We start from the raw sequence: 18,114 nt of genomic DNA, 5'->3' as shown, positions 1-18,114 counted from the left end.
CTGGAGCCTTCTCATCAGCCCCCCAGATTCTACCAGGTCTCACCTTCCTGCCCAGCTCTGCCCTTGGGAGGCCCCAGGACACATCTGTTCTCAGCACCTACCCTCCGAGGGGCCCTGAGCCTGTAGCTGTCCTCTCCTTGGTCTTGGTGTGGCATCTGCTATACTTCTCTGCTCATGGCGGCCCACACATTCACTCTCCACTTGTTTAAAAAATTATTTTTAAATTTATTTATTTGAAAGGCAGAGTGACAGAGGGAGAGATGCAGAGAGAGAGATTTTTCATCCGTTGATTCTCTCCCCAAATGACCATGACAGGAGGTCAGGGGCTGAAGCCAGAAGCCAAGAACCCTATCCATGGATGATAGGGTCCCAAGCACTTAGGCCATCCTCCATTGCGTTCCCAGACACATTAACAGGGAGCTGCATTGGAAGTGGATCAGCCGGGGCTTGAACCAGAGCCCCAGTATGGGGCTTGCGCCGCAACAGAGGCCCTTTCCACTCGTCTTTATTAAGACTGGCCAGTGACAAGGGCCTTGTGGCCCAAATGGCCACAGCAGGCTTTAATAGCGAGATGAGTGAGCACCTGTGGGGAGAACCGGGGGCAGAGGGACTAGCAAGTCTCACCTGGCAAGCAGAGGACAGTGGCCCTGAGATCTCACAGGGTGACCGGCCACCCCAGGAGAAGCCCCTGTGACAGTGCCCAGTGGCTGGGCGGGAGGGGCATCTGTGAGTGCAGTGCAGGTGAGGGGGGCTGGCAAAGTCACTGGAGCCAGCCGTGGGCTGGGAAGTTTAGTCGTCGTCATCTGGGCGAGCTGAAGCCACCAGCAGGGTTTGGGTAGAGCAGAGACATGATTTTCTCTGGGGCAGCCAAGGCCTGGAGCTGAGCTGGGGAGGGAGGGATGAGACAGATGGTTGGAAGGCCATTCTCAGGAGAGGAACAATGGGCAGGAGGTGATCGGGAGCCAAGACAGCAACAAAGAGAGGAGGAGCCAGCTGGAACATTTGGGAGATAAGTTTGGGGAGGATTTGGTGGCTCACTGGATTGCACTGAACTGGCCCCACTGTTAGCCCTTGGAGGCCCTGCCTTGTAGCAACGTGGTGGGCACATGGGAGGGCACAGGGATCAGGGCGTGGAGCTTCCCAGGGCTCTTGTTAAAATGCAGGCTATGGCCGACGCTGCAGCTCAATAGGCTAATCCTCTGCCTGTGGCGCCAGCACACCGGGTTCTAGTCCTGGTCAGGGAGCCAGATTCTGTCCCAGTTGCTCCTCTTCCAGGCCAGCTCTCTGCTGTGGCCCAGGAGTGCAGTGGAGGATGGCCCAAATGCTTGGGTCCTGCACCCACATGAGAGACCAGGAGAAGCACCTGGCTCCTGGCTTCGGATCAGCGCGGTACACCCACTGCAGTGGCCATTGGAGGGTGAACCAATGGTAAAGGAAGACCTTTCTCTTTGTCTCTCTCTCTCACTGTCCACTCTGCCTGTAAAAAAAAAAAAAAATTAAATTAAAAAAATGAAATGCAGGCTATGATTTAGGCAGTCTGGGCGGGATCTGAGACTGCTTTTCCTATGAGCTCCTGGTGATGCTCATATTACTGGTCCAGGGACCACCTTTTCAGCAGCAAAGATCTATTCAAGGCATTTTCTAAAACAAGGAAACAGAGGCCTATATAGTGAGCGTACTTGTCCAAGGCTTCCATGTGGTTAGGAGGGGACTCCTGGCATCTGGGCTCCCAAACCAGCACTGCTTCCACCTAGCCATACTGCCACTTGCTCTCTGGTTCTTGTTAGATTGCGTGGAAACAGGGAGACCAGAAGTGTGCTCTAGGACCGAGGGCAGAAGAGCCCACAACAGCCAGGGGGAGGTATTGGAGCAAGAGGTCTAGAGCAGGGAGAGAGAGGAGGGATTTGCAGCTGCTATGTGGAGGGGCATAGTGTGGGGCCAAGGTGAGCAGTCAACAGGGGCCACACAGGACACGGCCTTGAGGGCCAAACAGGGAGCTCGGGTTAGATGCTACAGGTTTCATGGATTGCACAAGGCCATGCTGGTCAGAACTGGCAGCAGTTCAGAAAACGTGGATGTAGGGGTCAGGGCTGTTGCGTAGTAGGTTAAGCATCTACCTGTGGCACCGGTATCCTATATGGGCACCTGTTGGAATCCTGGCTGCTCCACTTCCGATCCAGCTCTCTGCCATGTCCTGGGAAAGCAGCAGAAGATGGCCCAAGTCCTTGGGCCCCTGCACCCACATGGGAGACCCAGCAGAAGGTCCTGACTCCTGGCTTTGGATCAGCACAGCTTTGGCTGTTGTGGCTAACTGGGGAGTGAACAAGCAGATGGAAGACCTCTCTTTCTGTCTTTCCCTCTCTCTGTCTATAACTCTGCCTCTCAAATAAATAAATAAATCTTTAAAAAAAAAAAAAGAAAAGAAAAGAAGGCATGAATGTGCAGGTAGAAGCCAAGTGAGCCCTGTAGGCAGGGCGGTATGGGGGGGCTTCTGCATCCATCCAGCGATGATGGCCAGGAGCTGCAGGTGGAAGTGGCAAGAGTAGTGAACAGACGTGGGATGCCATCAATAGATTGAATGACAGACTGGATGTGGGGCATGACAGAGGAGGCAAGATGGCAGTTTCTGACTTGGGGGCCCTGGTGAGTAGTAAGGGCATTTCCTGAGATGGGAGCCAGGGGAGCTGCTGGCTTGGGGAAGAGGGTGGCTGAGCGTGAGGCACGCAGCAGAGAATGGCCAAGGAAAGCTGGGCACATGGCTTCAACGCTCAAGACCTCACACTGTTCTAGCTCAACCCACTGACCCCACCTCTACTTCATGGATGAGAAAGCTGTGCCCAGGGAAGGGAAAGGACAGAAAACCGCTGATGGACATATAAAATGTTCGACACAGAGAAAGATGTGCTTTCAAATCCCATGTCTGCCAATAATCTCTACAGGACCTGGGGTAACTTTCCAAATGTCTCTGAAGTTCAGGTCCCAGCTCGCAGGGATAAACTGAGCTCCTGCTGCACTGACGTGACCAGCTCGGGGCCTGGGGCTGTCATGGCCTGCGGGAGCCTCAGACAGCAGCAAGTCTGACTGCCCTGCTCTGCTCTCTGATCCCCTGGCAGGTCCAGAACATCAGCCTCCGGGAAGGGGAGACCATGACTGTGGAGGGCCTGGGGGGCCCTGACCCATTGCCCCTGGCCAACCAATCTTTCCTGCTTCGAGGCCAAGTCATCCGCAGCCCCACCCACCAAGCAGCCCTGAGGTTTCAGAGCCTCCCACCACCTGCTGGGCCTGGCACCTTCCATTTCCACTACCAAGGTAAGGGCAGCTGAGGGAGGAGCCTCCTGGGGGTGCAGCGGGGCCATGGTCTCTGGTGCCCATTACAGGTGCACAAGAAGGGGCTAGCAACTAGCACCACCAGCACAGGTGCCCAGTGGGGCTCAGAATGACCCAAGGGAAGTCTTGCCTATCTGACACCTCTGGATCCTCCTGTCTCTACCCACCACCCCACAGAGCGCTGATTTTGACTCAGGGTCAGGTAGCCCCAAGATGTGCCGCCTGTCACTTACTCATTGATTCATTCAGTAAGTTCTGCTAAGTGCCTGCTGCTTGCCAGGCCTGTGCCGATCACTGGAAGTATCAAGATGAACCAGCTAAGTGAGTTCAGGGTCATCAGAGGACACAAACATTTAAACAGGCCATAGCAATAGGCTCTTTCCCCAAATGCAAGGCGGCAAGGTCAAAGAGGCTTGACTGTGACAAGTCAGGTCTTCAGCTGCCAGCCTGGACTCAGCCTATGCGCCAAGGTAGCTTGGAACACCTCTGGGAAGGTGGCATGATGGGAAATCACAGAACTGCAAAGGGCAGGTCTGTGTATCTTCTCACTGGTTACTGACCCTGGACAGTTTGACCTCTCTGGCCCTCCTTTTCCTCTCTGTAAGATGAAAGCAAAATGCTCATCCCACAAAGTCAAGGTCAGAATTAAACAAAACAGTGCCTGGCGGGTGCTCAGCATTATCTCCATTAAGGACACTGACACTGAATGGGATGGGGATGGGAAAGAAAGGGGCCTTGAACTCTGCTGCTCCCCTTGGTTTCCCTCCTGCCCACCCACCTTTCTGACACAAAGGCAGCTTGAGCTTCTACATGGGTTAACTGGGGCGGGCTAATAGGGAAGTAATCTGTGTGAACAATCATGGGATTGTCTGCATTGTCATGGACCACCTTGGCAGCTCTGCAGGGGGCAGGCACACAGGAAATGGGGGTGCTTGGAGCCCCACCTAAGTAAACCACGTGTCCCACCCTGGTCTCTCCACCCGCACTAGGGAGCCCTGTGGTAAGGCAGCAGGGATCCTGGCCATGGACAGGGGTTGCACAGGAGGTTGGCAGGGACAAGGGAGAGGTGGGGACAGGGGTGAGTATCTAGGCAGCCGGGCCAGCCTCCTGAACCGCTCATCAATCGTCCCGGCAGCCGGCATGATTTCACGCCATGGTAACCTTCTCTTGCTGCAAATTCCTTTGCACAAAACTCCAGACTCCGCCTCTGTGGGCCCAGACAAAGGTGGCTGAATGGCAGCGCTGGAGGCCAGGCAAGGGGGAGCAAAGGAGAGGCTGGGAGAGCTGGCCCAGCCCTGCCTCCTTTTCCGCTCCCAGAAGCCCTCCCTCTTCGGCCCAGTTTTTGTCAATGATCAGCTCTTTCCTTAATGAGTGTAATTCCCCTAATTATAGGCTGTAATTAGCCCTGATCCCAGAGATGGGAACAGGAGGAGCGTGTGCTCACACGCGCGTCTCTGTGGGCTGGAGAAAGAGGGTGCCAGGAGAAGGGGTGAGGGGCTTGGTACCCATTCTGGGTGGGAGCTGTTCAAGCTGCTGTTGCAGGTCACCAGGATGGCCCCCATAAGGGTCTCCTGGAAGGACCAATATCCAACTCCCCTCCCACAGGCTCAGGCATAGTGGGGAAGGCAGAGGGCCCTGACAGGCATCCCCCTCCTCCATCCTGAACATTCCTGGCACTGAACTTGGCCCCAGAAACAGACGCCAGTGAGAAAATAACTCGACAGATTGCAGTGGAGCGGGCGCTCCGGGAACGGTTGTCATGGCAACAGGAAGAAGCTCATCCTGGGAAGTGGCACTTTATCCACCACGGAGTCCAAGTCCAGGGCCTTCGTCCTCTGCCCCCAGCCTCCTGCCTTCACCATGTCCAGGCCCAGTTTCCTCATCTGTGAAATGGGGCCTCCCCTCCCAGAGCTGTGTTCAGGACTGAGAGGGAGTTACAGTGCAGGGACTACATCTCCCTGGGTGTCTGCAAGGTGCCCAGCCCCTTCCACTCTGCCCCACACTCTTCTCCCCATCCCTTCCCGGCCGAAGGCCTCTCCCCAGATCAGCATAGAGGGCGCCAGCCGCGACCGCCCAGGGCAGGCTTGGCTGCTCTCTCAGGTTTCTCTGACCCCCAAACCCAGATTAAATCTTAAAAAAAGATTTATTTATTTATTTGAAAGAATTACAGAGAAACGGGGTGGGGGGGATCTTCCATTCATAGGTTCACACCCTGGATGACTGTGAAGTCCAGGCTGAAGCCAGGACCTGGAGCTTCTTCCGGGTCTCCAGCATGGATAGCAGGGACCCAAACACTTGGGCCATCTTCAGCTGTTTTTCCCAGGCCATTAGCAGGGATTTATCTTATTTATTTGAAAGGCAGAATTACAGAAAGAGAGAGGGAAAGAGATTTTCCATCTGCTGGTTCACTTCCCAAATGGCCTCAACAGCCAAGGCTGGGCCAGGCTGAAGCCAGGAGCTTCTTCCAAGTCTCTCATATGGGTGCAGGGTCCCAAGCACTGGGGCCATCTTCCACTGCTCTCCCAGGTACATCAGCAGAGAGGCGGATCAGAAGTGGAGCAGCTGGGACTTGAACCAGCATCCAAATGGGATGCCAGCACTGTAGACGGTGGCTTAACCCTTTATGCTGCAGCGCCTGCACCTGGACTCAGATTTCTACCTCAACTAGGGCAGCAGGGGGCAGAGTAGGAGGGAGAGCAAAGGACTTTAGAGCCAGGAGTTCCAGCTGTAGCTCTACACTTCCTGCTGTGTGGTGAGGCAGAGTCTCTCTGAAGCTTAACTTTCTGCACCTGAAAATCGGCTAGTACTCTCTGCCCTCCCATCCTTCTTCCCACGCATAGTGCAGACACCAAGTAAGAGCAGCGGGGAGACTTTAGAGCTGAAAAGTGCATGAGGCTACAAGGGGCTGTTATGACCCAAGACCATCACCAGTAGCAGTGGGCTGGTGTGTGAGGTGTTTGTTCCATTTGACCTCCACAGCATGGGGTACATAGAGAATTTAGGTGGCTTTCCCAAGGTAGCACAGCGAGTACCCGAGCCTGCATTCAAGCCCAGGCAGTCTGACCCCAGAGTCCATCTCCTGAGCACCGTCCATTGTTGTCTGCCAGTCACGATTAGCCCTTCAGTGGCCATTCCCTCAAGGACCCTTTGCGAGAGGAGTAGGAATCCTCTCCTACATTCAGATACGAAACTGAGGCCAGGATGAGTGCAAGTCACAAAACTCGTTTCTGGACCTTGGTCTGCCCAGAGGCAGCCCCTTCGCTATCCACAGGAAGGAGGTAAAAACCATTAGAGACCCTGCTGAACCTACCCCAGCAGCCTGGTGTGCTCAGTGAGGGTGGCCCTCTGCGCCCAGACCCAGGTTCCTCAGTCTAGACAGTCCCCATCCTTCCCACTACCATCCCAAGGTTGGCGAGTCCTGTAGCCCAAGCCTTCTCAGCCTCTCTCCTGATCCCTCCAGGCCTTCTTTCCCACCTCTCAAACCCAAGGCAGGATCCCCACACCAGCTCAGTCCCAGGCTTACAATTTGCCCAGCAGTTTTGTAGGATTTGCTGCCACCATTTGGTCATACTTGGTATGACAATTCCAAAAGCTACTGGTTTCTCAAGGCAACTTGTCCCTCACCCAGCTTCCAGCAAGGCAGCCCCTGCCTCCCCACTCTGGCCCCATCCTGGTTGTAAAAGGAGTCCACAGCCCTTGCCAATCAAGTTTTTCAACATGCCTCAATGAATTCTGGGGAAAGTTTTTAAAAATTGCTTATTTATTTGAAAGGCAGAGAAAGAGTGATCATCCTCTGGTTCACTCCCCAGATGTTCATGACAGCCAGGGGTGGGCCAGGCTAAACTCAAGAGCCTGGGACTCCATCCGGGTCTCCCACATGGGTTTCAGGGACCCAAGTACTTGGGCCATCAGCTGCCACCGCCCAGGGTGCCCGTTAGCAGGAAGCTGGAGTCAGGCTCTGCATGAGTAGAGTGTGGAGCCTCCAGGCAGGCCAGCAGAATGCTGACAGGCCTCTCCCCGTCCCACACTGACTGCACTCCCATCACACACAGGGTCACCCATTCTCTCTTTGCAGCTTATCTCCTGAGCTGCCGCTTCCCCCAGCGTCCCGCTTACGGACATGTGACTGTCACCAGCCTCCACCCTGGAGGCAGTGCCCGCTTCCACTGTGCCACCGGCTACCAGCTGAAGGGCGCCAGGCTCCTTACCTGTCTCAATGCCACTCAGCCCTTCTGGGATTCCCGGGAGCCTGTCTGCATCGGTGAGTGGCCCTAGGGGAGAGGGCTCAGAGCTAGGGGCAGGATTGTGGGGGAGGGGGGTCTTACCCCTGCCCTCTGTTACTGTCTGGCTCTTTCATTTGTTCTCCATAAGGGAGCCAGAAAAATGGTCACACATCTTAATGGCATCCACCTAACCTGCACTTATTGAGCACATACTATATGGAGGCACAGAACTGAACTAAACAGATTCTGCCCTCAAAAAGCCCACAGGTCTGGGAAAGGCGGGGAGAGAAAGCACACAGGTCACCAATTGCCAGGGACAGGAAGATAAAAAGTCCCAGGGAAGAGACCTCAAGTGAGCTGGGAGGGGAGCCAGCAATCATTCTTCTTAAAAATTATTTTTAAAATTTGCTTTCCTTTAATTCGGGAGACAGACACAGGGAGATCTTCTACCTGTTGTTTCATTCCTCAAATGCCCACAACAGCCACGACTGGACCAGACTCAACCCAGGAGCCCAGAACTCAGTCCAGGTCACCATGTGGGTGGCAGGGACCCAACTACCTGAGCCATCATCTGGGTGATGCCTCACAGGGTGCACATTCAGCAGGGAGCTGGAATGGAGCGGGAACTCAGACCCAGGCACTCGGATATGGAATGCAGGCATCCCAAGTGGTGTCTTAACCCTTGCCCCAAATGCCTGCCCCTGAAGCTTTTGTTCTTCAGGGGGCATTTTAGGAGGCTTCCTAGGAGAGGTGGCACTGATGGTTTGGAGGGAACAGTGTGGACAGAGGCAGGACAACGAGGATGCTCAGGGACATGGAAGACAGCCCGATTTGGCTGAAGCCTGAGACACGTGGAGAAGGCAGTGGGAGGGCCCTGAATGCTGTTCCAAGACGAAGTGGGAAGCTGTTGAAGGTTTCTGAGAGGAGGAGCATGGAGCTGGGGACTTTTCGTTAGGACTTAGCCAGGTGGTGTCCGAAGCTAGGAGCCAGCCAGGCAAGGAGGTTTGAACTTAGATGGGGACTTTGGGAATGGAGTAGAGGGAAGAAGTTCCAGAGACACCCATGAGGCAAAGGGGGTGAGTGGAGGAGGACTCCCAGGTCCTGGTCTGGGGCTGTGGCAGGAGGAAGTGGGGAGGGGCCGGCATGCAGTGGAAGAGGCGGCTTGGGCTTTTTTTCTTTTCTCTTTTGCAGGGTGGTTGGGAGTGAGAGGGCTTGGGCTGTTGCATTTTATTTCATTCTGTAATCTCTTCCTGGGCGCCAGTCACAGCCAGAGATGGGTAAGGCAGATGTGCTCTCTGCCCTAGGGACTCTGTCTGGTGGGAAGACCGGCAACAGCTCTCTGCAGAGGAGCCTGTGGTGGGGTCAGCTTGGGTGCTGGGGGCAGGGGGGGTGGAATCCAAGGCCAGAGGAGCTGCTCCAAAGCCAGGGCTTCCTGAGGACGGGGCTGGGAAGGGTTACTGAAACATTAGACTGAGGCAGTGTGGTGGGTGCACAGGCCCTGAGTCCAGCGAGTGGGATTCATAAAGGACTTGAATGTCACTTTGAGCTGGAACTCTCTCCCGAGGGTGATAAGGAGCTACGGAGGAACTGGAAGCAAAGGATGGGGTGTGAGGAGACTTAAAGGGCAGTTCCGTTCCATTCCACGCAGAAAGCTAGGTCTGCCCTCTCTGCAAAGAAGCAGGAGAGAGACTCGCCCCAGGCGCCAGTAGCCTGGTTCCTGGTCCTGGCGGCATGGCCTCTGAGTGCTAGGTGAGTTCAGGAGAGGATCACACCTCCTGGACCCCACCGCCCTCCTCTGGCTTGGGGGCCCTTCTCTGGCCCCACTTAACTGCTAGGAGCTTGTGACCGAATAACCCAGAAATCCTCACTCCTGGGCACAGGCAAGCCGCTCAGCCTCTCCTTGGAAAGAAAGGACAGTCCCAAAACAGGAGTCAGCAATGGAAAGGCCCTCAGGGGTCAGAAATACCCGGACCGCTACTTCGGAACGTGTCCAAGGCCGTGGGAGGCTGGCAGTGTTGTCTGCGAAAGGCACAAGCTTTCAGGTGTAGACGGCTCACACATCAGGCGCTCATCGCCCTTGATCTGGTCCTGCCCCCTGTGAAGTCACTCCTGCTCCACTCCCACTCTGTGCCCTGCCCAGGGAGTCCTCATTAAAGGACACAGCCAAACCAACACCTGGCTCTAGGCAAAATACTTGAGGTTGTGGGTGGGCCCTAGAAGGGCGGAGCCCCGAGTAAATGCGCTTCAGTAAGGTTGGCCTGGCTGGCACCAGGGAAGGCCTTCCACAGGAGGAGTCAACAGAGAGGGAAAGTGACTTGCCCCGCCCCCGGCGGTGACCAACAGTCCTGAGGAGTGAAAGGTTGGGAGGTAGGATCCTGGAGTCCAGGCTGCCTAGAGCTCAGGGTCGCAGGGCCAAAAGATGGACCTCAGGACCACGACAGCAAAGACGGCAGACAGCCAAAGGTCCCTGCTGCCCTGGGCAGAGGGCACAGGGCTGGGTTAGGGAGGCAGGCTTATTGGGCTGCCCGGGGTCAGGCCAGCTGCCATTAGTCCCATGCCCCTGTGTCCCAGCTGCCTGCGGTGGAGTGATCCGCAACGCCACCACTGGCCGCATCGTGTCTCCCGGCTTCCCTGGCAACTACAGCAACAACCTCACCTGCCACTGGCTGCTTGAGGCTCCAGAGGGCCAGCGGCTACACTTGCACTTCGAGAAGGTTTCCTTGGCGGAGGATGACGACAGGTGAGGGCTGTCCTGGCAGGGAGGAGGGGGTATCTGGCTTGGCGACACTCCGTCGGAGGGACGCTACCCGAGCCAGGGGCCACACTCCGCTGGGCCAGCCACCAGCCACACAGCTGCTACTCTCCTGGCCCAGGCTCATCATTCGTAACGGAGACAACGTGGAGGCCCCACCTGTGTACGATTCCTACGAGGTGGAATACCTCCCCATCGAGGGCCTGCTCAGCTCTGGCAGACACTTCTTTGTGGAGCTCAGTACTGATAGCAGCGGGGCGGCCGCAGGCATGGCCCTGCGTTATGAGGGTGAGCTTGCTGGGACCTAACAGGGCAGGGGGAGCAGACTTGGGACTGGCACCTCCCCCTTTCCGCCTCTACTCTATCATGGCTTCCAAGCCAGCCCCTGCTCACAGCACCTTGGCCCCCTCTCGCTGCCCCTCCTCTTGGGTCCAGGGTTCCTGCCCCATCTTTTCAGGAAACCCAAGCTAGGACCCAGGCCTTCTGGGTCAAGGGAATGAATTTGAAAAGCTCCAAGCCCTTTTTAGGGAATGAGAATTGCTATAAGACAGTGCAGAACCATTTGTGTATGCATATGTTCATGCAAAATAAATAACATCAACTGAGCACCTTTTGTGCACTTAAACACAAAACCAGGCACCAGAGATACAAAGACCATCAGCCAGGTCCCTGAGCCTAACAGGGGTGGATGCTCTGGGCTGTCCCTGCACACACACACACACACACACACACACACCCCAGCTCAGGACATTCGTCTTCAAAAGCAGGAAGGCTGTGGGGAGGGGAGTAGGAGGACGCCTGTGCCCTGTGTTGACCCGGGGGAGGCTGAGCCAGGCGGGGCCTGTGGTTTACAGCCTTCCAGCAGGGCCACTGCTATGAGCCTTTTGTCAAATACGGCAACTTCAGCAGCAGTGCGCCCTCCTACCCTGTGGGTACCACTGTGGAGTTCAGCTGTGACCCTGGCTACACGCTGGAGCAGGGCTCCATCATCATTGAGTGTGTCGACCCCCACGATCCCCAGTGGAATGAGACAGAGCCTGCCTGCCGAGGTCAGTGAGCGCTCTCAGAACCTGGGGCTACAGGGGCCCTGTGACACGAGTGACTCGGGTTTCCCCTGGGTGGGGTGGCTCCCAGCTTTGTGTGGGCACCCCTCGGGCAGGTAGCAGCCCCAGGACGTGGTATTGGGAGGGGGAACATAGAGGGGATGCACCTCCTGGGCCTCCCCTGCCTTCCAGCCGTGTGCAGCGGGGAGATTACAGACTCAGCCGGCGTGGTGCTCTCCCCGAACTGGCCAGAGCCCTACGGTCGTGGGCAGGACTGCATCTGGGGTGTGCACGTGGAAGAGGACAAGCGCATCATGCTGGACGTCCGAGTGTGAGTGCCTACCGGGTGAGGCCGAGGCAACTCCTGAGGTCTGGGGCCCCGGCCGGCCTACCCTGACGGTCCTCCTCCACAGGCTGCGCATAGGCCCTGCTGACGTTCTTACCTTCTACGACGGCGACGACCTGACAGCCCGGGTCCTGGGCCAGTACTCAGGGCCCCGGGGCCATGTCAAGCTCTTTACCTCCATGGCTGATGTCACTATCCAGTTCCAGTCAGACCCTGGGACCTCGGTGCTGGGCTATCAGCAGGGCTTCGTCATCCACTTCTTTGGTGAGCTTGTCCCTGCCTCGCTCAGAACACGGGCCCGGAACCACAGCAGGTCAGAGACCCAGGCAACAAGGGGCCTGGGTGCTCTTCCTAACAAGGGAAAGCTTCAGGTGTCACCTAAAGGAAGCTGGTCCTGTTCCCCATCTTCCCTGCTTGCCCAGCAAGAGAGAAAGCCCTCTGTTGCAGCAAGAGGGAGCTGGGTAGGCAGTGGGAAGAACTTCCAAACACAAGTAGGGAACTTAGGAATGATCTTTAAAAGACGTGACCATTTCCCTCTCCCTACCCCACCCCATCTCTCAGGCCTGAGGAGCTGGCCAGGGTGCTAAGGCCTAGATGATCACCCAGGAAAGCAAGATGATGAAGAGTGGGTTCCTGAGCCCACCCAGGCCAGCCTAGGTCCAAGTCAAACTGGCAGGAACCAGAGTATACCCAGGGTGAGGGGGGCTCATACTGTGGCCTTGGTGCCGGTTGATGGCCCGCATCTGGCTGCCTCCATGCCCCCAGAGGTGCCTCGCAATGACACATGTCCGGAGCTGCCAGAGATCCCCAATGGCTGGAAGAGCCCATCACAGCCGGAGCTGGTACATGGCACGGTGGTCACTTACCAGTGCTACCCTGGCTACCAGGTGGTGGGATCCAGTGTCCTCATGTGCCAGTGGGACCTCAGCTGGAGTGAGGACCTGCCCTCGTGCCAGAAGGGTGAGTTTATTGTTCCCCATCCTCCCTGCCCAACACCCTCTGAGCTCCTCTCCTGGATTCCCAAGCAGACTCCAGCTGTTAGGAGTTTGAAGGTCCTTCTCTTATAGGCTGTCTCCTCATCTGTGAAGTGGGAATAATACCTGCTCATAGGGTTACCAACCAAGTGCTCCAACCGTTTCAGTCCCAGCACATGCCCAATTAGGGTTTTTTGATCATAGTGGATGAGAAAGGGACAAAAGAGTGGACACAGCAGCAAAGCGGAAGGGGCAGAGAAGTGGGGGGCGGAACCATGTGACAAGGAGATGCCAGCTGGCCCAGAACAGAGCCAGGGTGGCCGGGCCTTTGCTGAGTTCTCCTTGGGTTACTCTCTTCTATCCCTTCCCATCCATAGTGACTTCCTGCCGTGACCCTGGGGATGTGGAGCACAGCCGACGCCTTATATCCAGCCCCAAGTTTCCTGTGGGGGCCACTGTGCAGTATATCTGTGACCAGGGTTTTGTACTGACGGGAAGCGCCATCCTCACCTGCCATGACCGCCAGGCTGGCAGCCCCAAGTGGAGTGACCGGGCCCCCAAATGTCTCCGTAAGTGCCAGTTGGGTAGGAGGGGAAGCCTCTGGTGGGATATAATAGATGTGGCTCCTAGCAGCGAGGGGCCTGGCACCCTCACTAGACTCTGCCTGCTTTGCAGTGGAACAACTCAAGCCATGCCATGGCCTCAGTGCCCCCAAGAATGGTGCCCGCAGTCCTGAGAAGCGGTTACACCCAGCGGGCGCCACTGTCCACTTCTCCTGTGCTCCTGGCTATGTGCTCAAGGGCCAGGCCAGCATCAAGTGTGTGCCTGGACACCCTTCACATTGGAGTGACTCTCCACCCATCTGTAGGGCTGGTGAGTGCTCTGCCATCCCCCAAAACCCTGCCTAGCCAAGCAAGCTGCTCTGGCAAAAACATCCAAGTCTGAGGGCCAGAACCGCCTGCCTATGCTCCCTTCTCCCGAGACAAATGCTGGAGTGTGCTCTCCTTGGACAACTCCTTGCCACACAGTCCCCTGTGTCCACTCCCTACATTAGTGGTTTGGCCCATTGGGCTCACCCACTGCCCTTGACCCTCCCCTCTTGTTCCAGCCTCTCTGGATGGGTTCTACAGTGGCCGTAGCTTGGATGGTGAGTCTCCACCCTCGAGGGCCAGGGAAGTGGTCTCCCTGCCCCTGGTTCTCACAGTTTGCAGGCCATGGGTCCCCCAAGGAAGGGGGGCAGAGACAAAGAGAGGTGTGGGCCTGCCAGGGCAAAAATGCCTTCCCTGCCACCAACCAACTAGGAGGAGCTGGTAGCCAGATACCCAGGGGCAGAGCGAGGGGCTGTGGGCTCAGGATGGCAGGAACCTCTGCTCCAGCTGCACCCTCTGTGTTTTCAGTTGCCAAGAGCCCTGCAGCCCCCAGCACCCTGGATGCTGCCCACATTGCTGCTGTCATCTTCCTGCCGCTGGTGGCGATGGTGCTGTTGGCGGGAGGCGTGTATCTCTACTTCTCAAGGTGAGTCTGGCTTCTCTTCCTGTACAGCACGCCTGACTCACTCTTGCCCAGCACTCCACACTCATTAACTTCTCTGCCCCGCAGGCTGCAGGGGAAAAGCCCTCTGCAGCTTCCCGGGACACGTCCCCGCCCCTACAACCGCATCACTGTGGAGTCAGCGTTTGACAATCCGACCTACGAAGCTGGAGTAAGTTCCCATGCCTGCCCTGATAGCCTCTCCAGGACCTTCTCTGCTCCCTGAGCCTCCCGACAAGCCCTCTCACTTTCCCCCTTTCCCCCCGGGAAGGTGGATTATGGTCTGGCAAACCTTATGCAGGTTTCCAACTCCCAGCAGTCTCTTTCCTTTGCAGGAGACGAGAGAATATGAGGTCTCCATCTAGGTGGGGGCAGCCTGGGGGAGCCCACTCAGCCCTGTATCCCAGTCTGGCGTCAGGGCTCTCGGCTTCCTGCTGCCCTTCCACCTCCTGTACATACCACCTGGGAAGAGACGCTGCCAACCTTTCAAGAAGATGTGCCCTTCCCCGCCTGCAATGCCCACCATGGCCTATTTTCTTGGTACCACTGCCCACTTAGGGCCCTTCCTTGGGCTCGTGAAGGGGGCATCTGCCTCTGGAGCACATGCAGCAACAGCCAGCCTTCTCCTGACCTTCCCCCATGCCCTGGAGCTCCTGCCTGGAAGTCACAGGTCGAGCAGGAGCACCTCTCTCCATATAAGCCCCGTCAAGCCCTGGCACGCGGATCCTGCAGCAGAGGCGTCGGTAGTGGAAACTGCACCAGAGTGTTCCTCACAGAGCCATCACCAGTGGCCCAAACTCTCCAGGGTGACCTCTGGGTGGGCCTGGCATGCCACCATGAGCCCCTCGGCAGGGGGGCAGGGGGCGGGGGGGAGGTGGCAGTGCTCCTCTAAAGGCCCGAGAATGCACAGCCCTGCCTCCTGGAGGCGCTAATTCTCCAGGCCCCTCAGGAGCTCAAGGACCCTACCCCAAGCTCAGGTTGGGCTTCCCTGGGCCTTCACGCTCCACACCAAAGCAGGAAGTCCCTTGGCCCCCCCACTGCTCCCCTGGCAGCCCTACACCCTGAGAGGGAGACCATGCCCTGATGTTTATCTGGCCATTACAAACATCTTCTTTCCCACTAGTTCCTCCTCCAGGCCCAGCCAATTGCCAGGCTCCCCTCCTGGCCACTGTGTTATGGGCTAAGGGGAGCGGGCAGGCATATTCTGGAAAGGAGCAGAACCCAGGAATCTGGCATGAACCCGGGGGAGGTAGGAAGCCCCAGCGAGAGACCCAGGAGCTGGCTGAAGGCCACTTTGTACATATAATGTATTATATGGGGTCTGGGCTCCAGCCAGAGAACAATCTTTTATTTCTGTTTTTTCCTTATTAAAATGGTGTTTTGGAGAAAACCAAGCAATGGCCAGATGGATCGTGCTTTCTTAAGGGGGAAGGAGGTGGGAGATGAATGGGACATGGACTTCAGGACCAGAGGCACGCTGCACCCACCAGCAATGTGCAGGTGAGCAGGGACCAGCGTCCCCACGAACGTCTCTGTGACAGATGTCACATGAAATGAGAGGCCTCAGTGGCTGGCATCACAGGCTTGTGGGAGCCTAGGACGGCAACTGCTCACCCAGCCCCGTGCCTCGTTTCCTCCACTTTGCCAGGCCTGCAGCTACAGACCCACATGCTCCCAAACCCCCCTCTCAATGCCACTGGGTTGTTCACAAGGCTCGGGAAGACTGATGCATCCTCCTTCCATTCCTTTTCAAATAAGCGAGATTTGGGAAATTGGAATAGGGACCAGAGGCGGAACCCCAGCACTTGAAGCCCTGGTCTGGCTTTCTCAGTGAACATCCAGATTGCCAGGAGCAGGGACGCCTCAGAGTGTAGCTCCTACATTATGCAAAATCTCTACCCCTGGGCTCTCAAACGAGGTGCTGGGCAAGAGCTGCTTCCCTGTGGTCTTCAGCTAAGTCTGAGACGAAAGTGTTTGTCCAGCATTGGCCTCCAGCATAGATATTTCACACTTCGAGGTGTGCCCTGCATAGCTGTTGTCTGGACTACGGACAAGAGGCGAGCAGTAGGGACTCACATGAAGTCAGAAGACAGAGGGAGCAGCATTTGTGACACCGTGGATTAAGCCACTGCCTGAGAAGCCAGCATCTCATATCAGAGTGCCAAATTGGTTCCTGGCTACTCGGCCCGGTATCCAGCTTCCTGATAATGCTCCTGGGAAGGCAGTGGTGATAACCCAAGTACTTGGGCCACTGCCACCCATGCGGGAGACCTGAATAGAGTTTCTGACTCCAGGCTGGCTCTGGCTTGGCCCAGCAACACCCCGATCACCGTGGCCATTTGGGTGGTTAACCAGTGGATGAAAGATCTCTTTCTGTTCCTCTCTCTCTCTGTCACTCTGCCTTTCAAATAAATAATTCTTTCTTTATAAAAAAAGATTTTATTTATTTATTTGAGAGGTAGAGTGACAGAGAGAGAGAGAGAAAGAGACAGGAAGGTCTTCCATCCACTGGTTCACTCCCCTAATGGCTGCAATGGCTGGAGCTGAGCCGATCCAAAGCCAGGAGCCAGGAGTTTCTTCCAGGTCTTCCACGCAGGTACAGGGGCCCAAGCACTTGGGCCATCTTCTACTGATTTCCCAGGCCATAGCAGAGAGCTGAATTGGAAGAGGAGCAGCCGGGACACAAACCGGCACCCATATGGAATTCCAGTGCCACAAGTGGAGGTTTAGCCCCTACCCCACAGCGCCGGTAATACTCAAAAAGCAACCAGAAAACAGAAATCCCTGAAACAATAGTAGCATCAGCGCCTTCCGCTTCACAGGCTTCCAGCTGGGAGGTCTTAATCATCCATGCTGCCCACTTCCTGGCTCTCAAAGGAGCCACCTTGAAGCCAGGGAAATTCGTCCTGCAGAGTGCAGTGCCTAGAGTAGCCACAAGAGGTCACTTCCAAAGGCACCCGTATCCCACCTGCTCTCCTCACTCCCCTAGGAACAGCACAGCCGGAGCTCTCCAAGGTGGCATCAATTCCTGCACCCCCACCCCCACCCCCACCCACCGCCTGAGCTCATCTTCCAAGTTCCAACAAGAGGAAGGTGTGTGGGGGGATTCATTCCCCCTGGCATTTGCCAACAGAACAAAGTCTTTTCCCCCTCATTAGTCCAGGGTCTCTCCTGTTCTCAGCTGTAGCTGATGTTGATCAAAGTGAAGCCTTGCTTACTGGAAATGGCTTATTTATCTGCCCCGGCATGTCTTCAGGCTGACATAGCAGCACAGGTGGGCCCTGAGCAGTGGGAAGGGAACCGGTGAGAAAGGGCACATGAGGTTCCAACTTCTGAGAGGTCTGATCCCTTCCATACAAGCAGTTTAACTCAGTTCTTTGAGGAGCTCTCTGGCCCGAAGCCGCTATGGCCTATTGTCAGCTGAGGTTAGAACAGCCTGTTCACCTTTGTTCTCCAGCACTCCTCCTCCCCATGATTTTATTATTCCTTCCAGCCACTAAGAGGGTCATCAGAAAAGAGAGAAGTCATTTTAAAAACGAAAAATCTTAAAATTCCACACACTGGCATTCCCACTCTACATAACTTATCTTCCTTATTGTCCCAGGTGCAGTTAGTATCTTGTAGTGGACAGTGTCTGGCCTGGGGATCAAATTCGTTCAGAGAGAGAGAGAGAAAGGGGGAGGGGGGAGAGAAGCAATTGAAAAAAAAGTTTCATTCCCACGTCTGCCATAAATTCATTATGCGGCCTCTCTGTGCCTCTGGAAAGACGAGAATGAAATCAGATGGTCTCTCGGCCCCTCTCAGTTTTATGACTCTGAGAATGCGTGTGCCGTAACATTAGACATGGGCAGGACACCGCTGTCAATCATGCTACTTAAACGCCCACTTTTAGGCACAACGATGCGGTTCCCTTCTTCAC

At 56.0% G+C, this 18,114-nt stretch overlaps 1 protein-coding gene across 4 annotated transcripts in view; it reads left to right on the top strand.

Annotated features, from left to right (window-relative positions):
- Window positions 1-14,706, top strand: part of SEZ6 (seizure related 6 homolog) — a 44,331-nt gene extending 29,625 nt beyond the window's left edge. Inside the window, exons 4-17 of one of the 4 annotated variants that reach the window (XM_008271000.4) lie at window positions 3,114-3,309; window positions 7,403-7,588; window positions 10,122-10,290; window positions 10,424-10,590; window positions 11,157-11,351; window positions 11,538-11,676; window positions 11,759-11,955; window positions 12,457-12,651; window positions 13,043-13,234; window positions 13,341-13,538; window positions 13,774-13,812; window positions 14,063-14,180; window positions 14,265-14,367; window positions 14,531-14,706. In XM_008271000.4, the coding sequence (XP_008269222.2) occupies window positions 3,114-3,309; window positions 7,403-7,588; window positions 10,122-10,290; window positions 10,424-10,590; window positions 11,157-11,351; window positions 11,538-11,676; window positions 11,759-11,955; window positions 12,457-12,651; window positions 13,043-13,234; window positions 13,341-13,538; window positions 13,774-13,812; window positions 14,063-14,180; window positions 14,265-14,367; window positions 14,531-14,560 (2,124 nt within the window). In that variant the 3' untranslated portion in view covers window positions 14,561-14,706. Of the gene's footprint in view, window positions 1-3,113; window positions 3,310-7,402; window positions 7,589-10,121; window positions 10,291-10,423; window positions 10,591-11,156; window positions 11,352-11,537; window positions 11,677-11,758; window positions 11,956-12,456; window positions 12,652-13,042; window positions 13,235-13,340; window positions 13,539-13,773; window positions 13,813-14,062; window positions 14,181-14,264; window positions 14,368-14,514 lie in introns of all 4 variants that reach the window. The other 3 variants (XM_008270999.4, XM_008271002.4, XM_008271001.4) reach the window with 3 other exon arrangements.
- The last annotated feature ends 3,408 nt before the right edge of the window (window positions 14,707-18,114 follow it).

The sequence above is a fragment of the Oryctolagus cuniculus genome, chromosome 17, assembly GCF_964237555.1.
Source record: "Oryctolagus cuniculus chromosome 17, mOryCun1.1, whole genome shotgun sequence".
Taxonomy (NCBI): domain Eukaryota; kingdom Metazoa; phylum Chordata; class Mammalia; order Lagomorpha; family Leporidae; genus Oryctolagus; species Oryctolagus cuniculus.
Note: the sequence above shows the minus strand (reverse complement) of the source record. Positions and strands in the feature narration are given on the sequence as shown.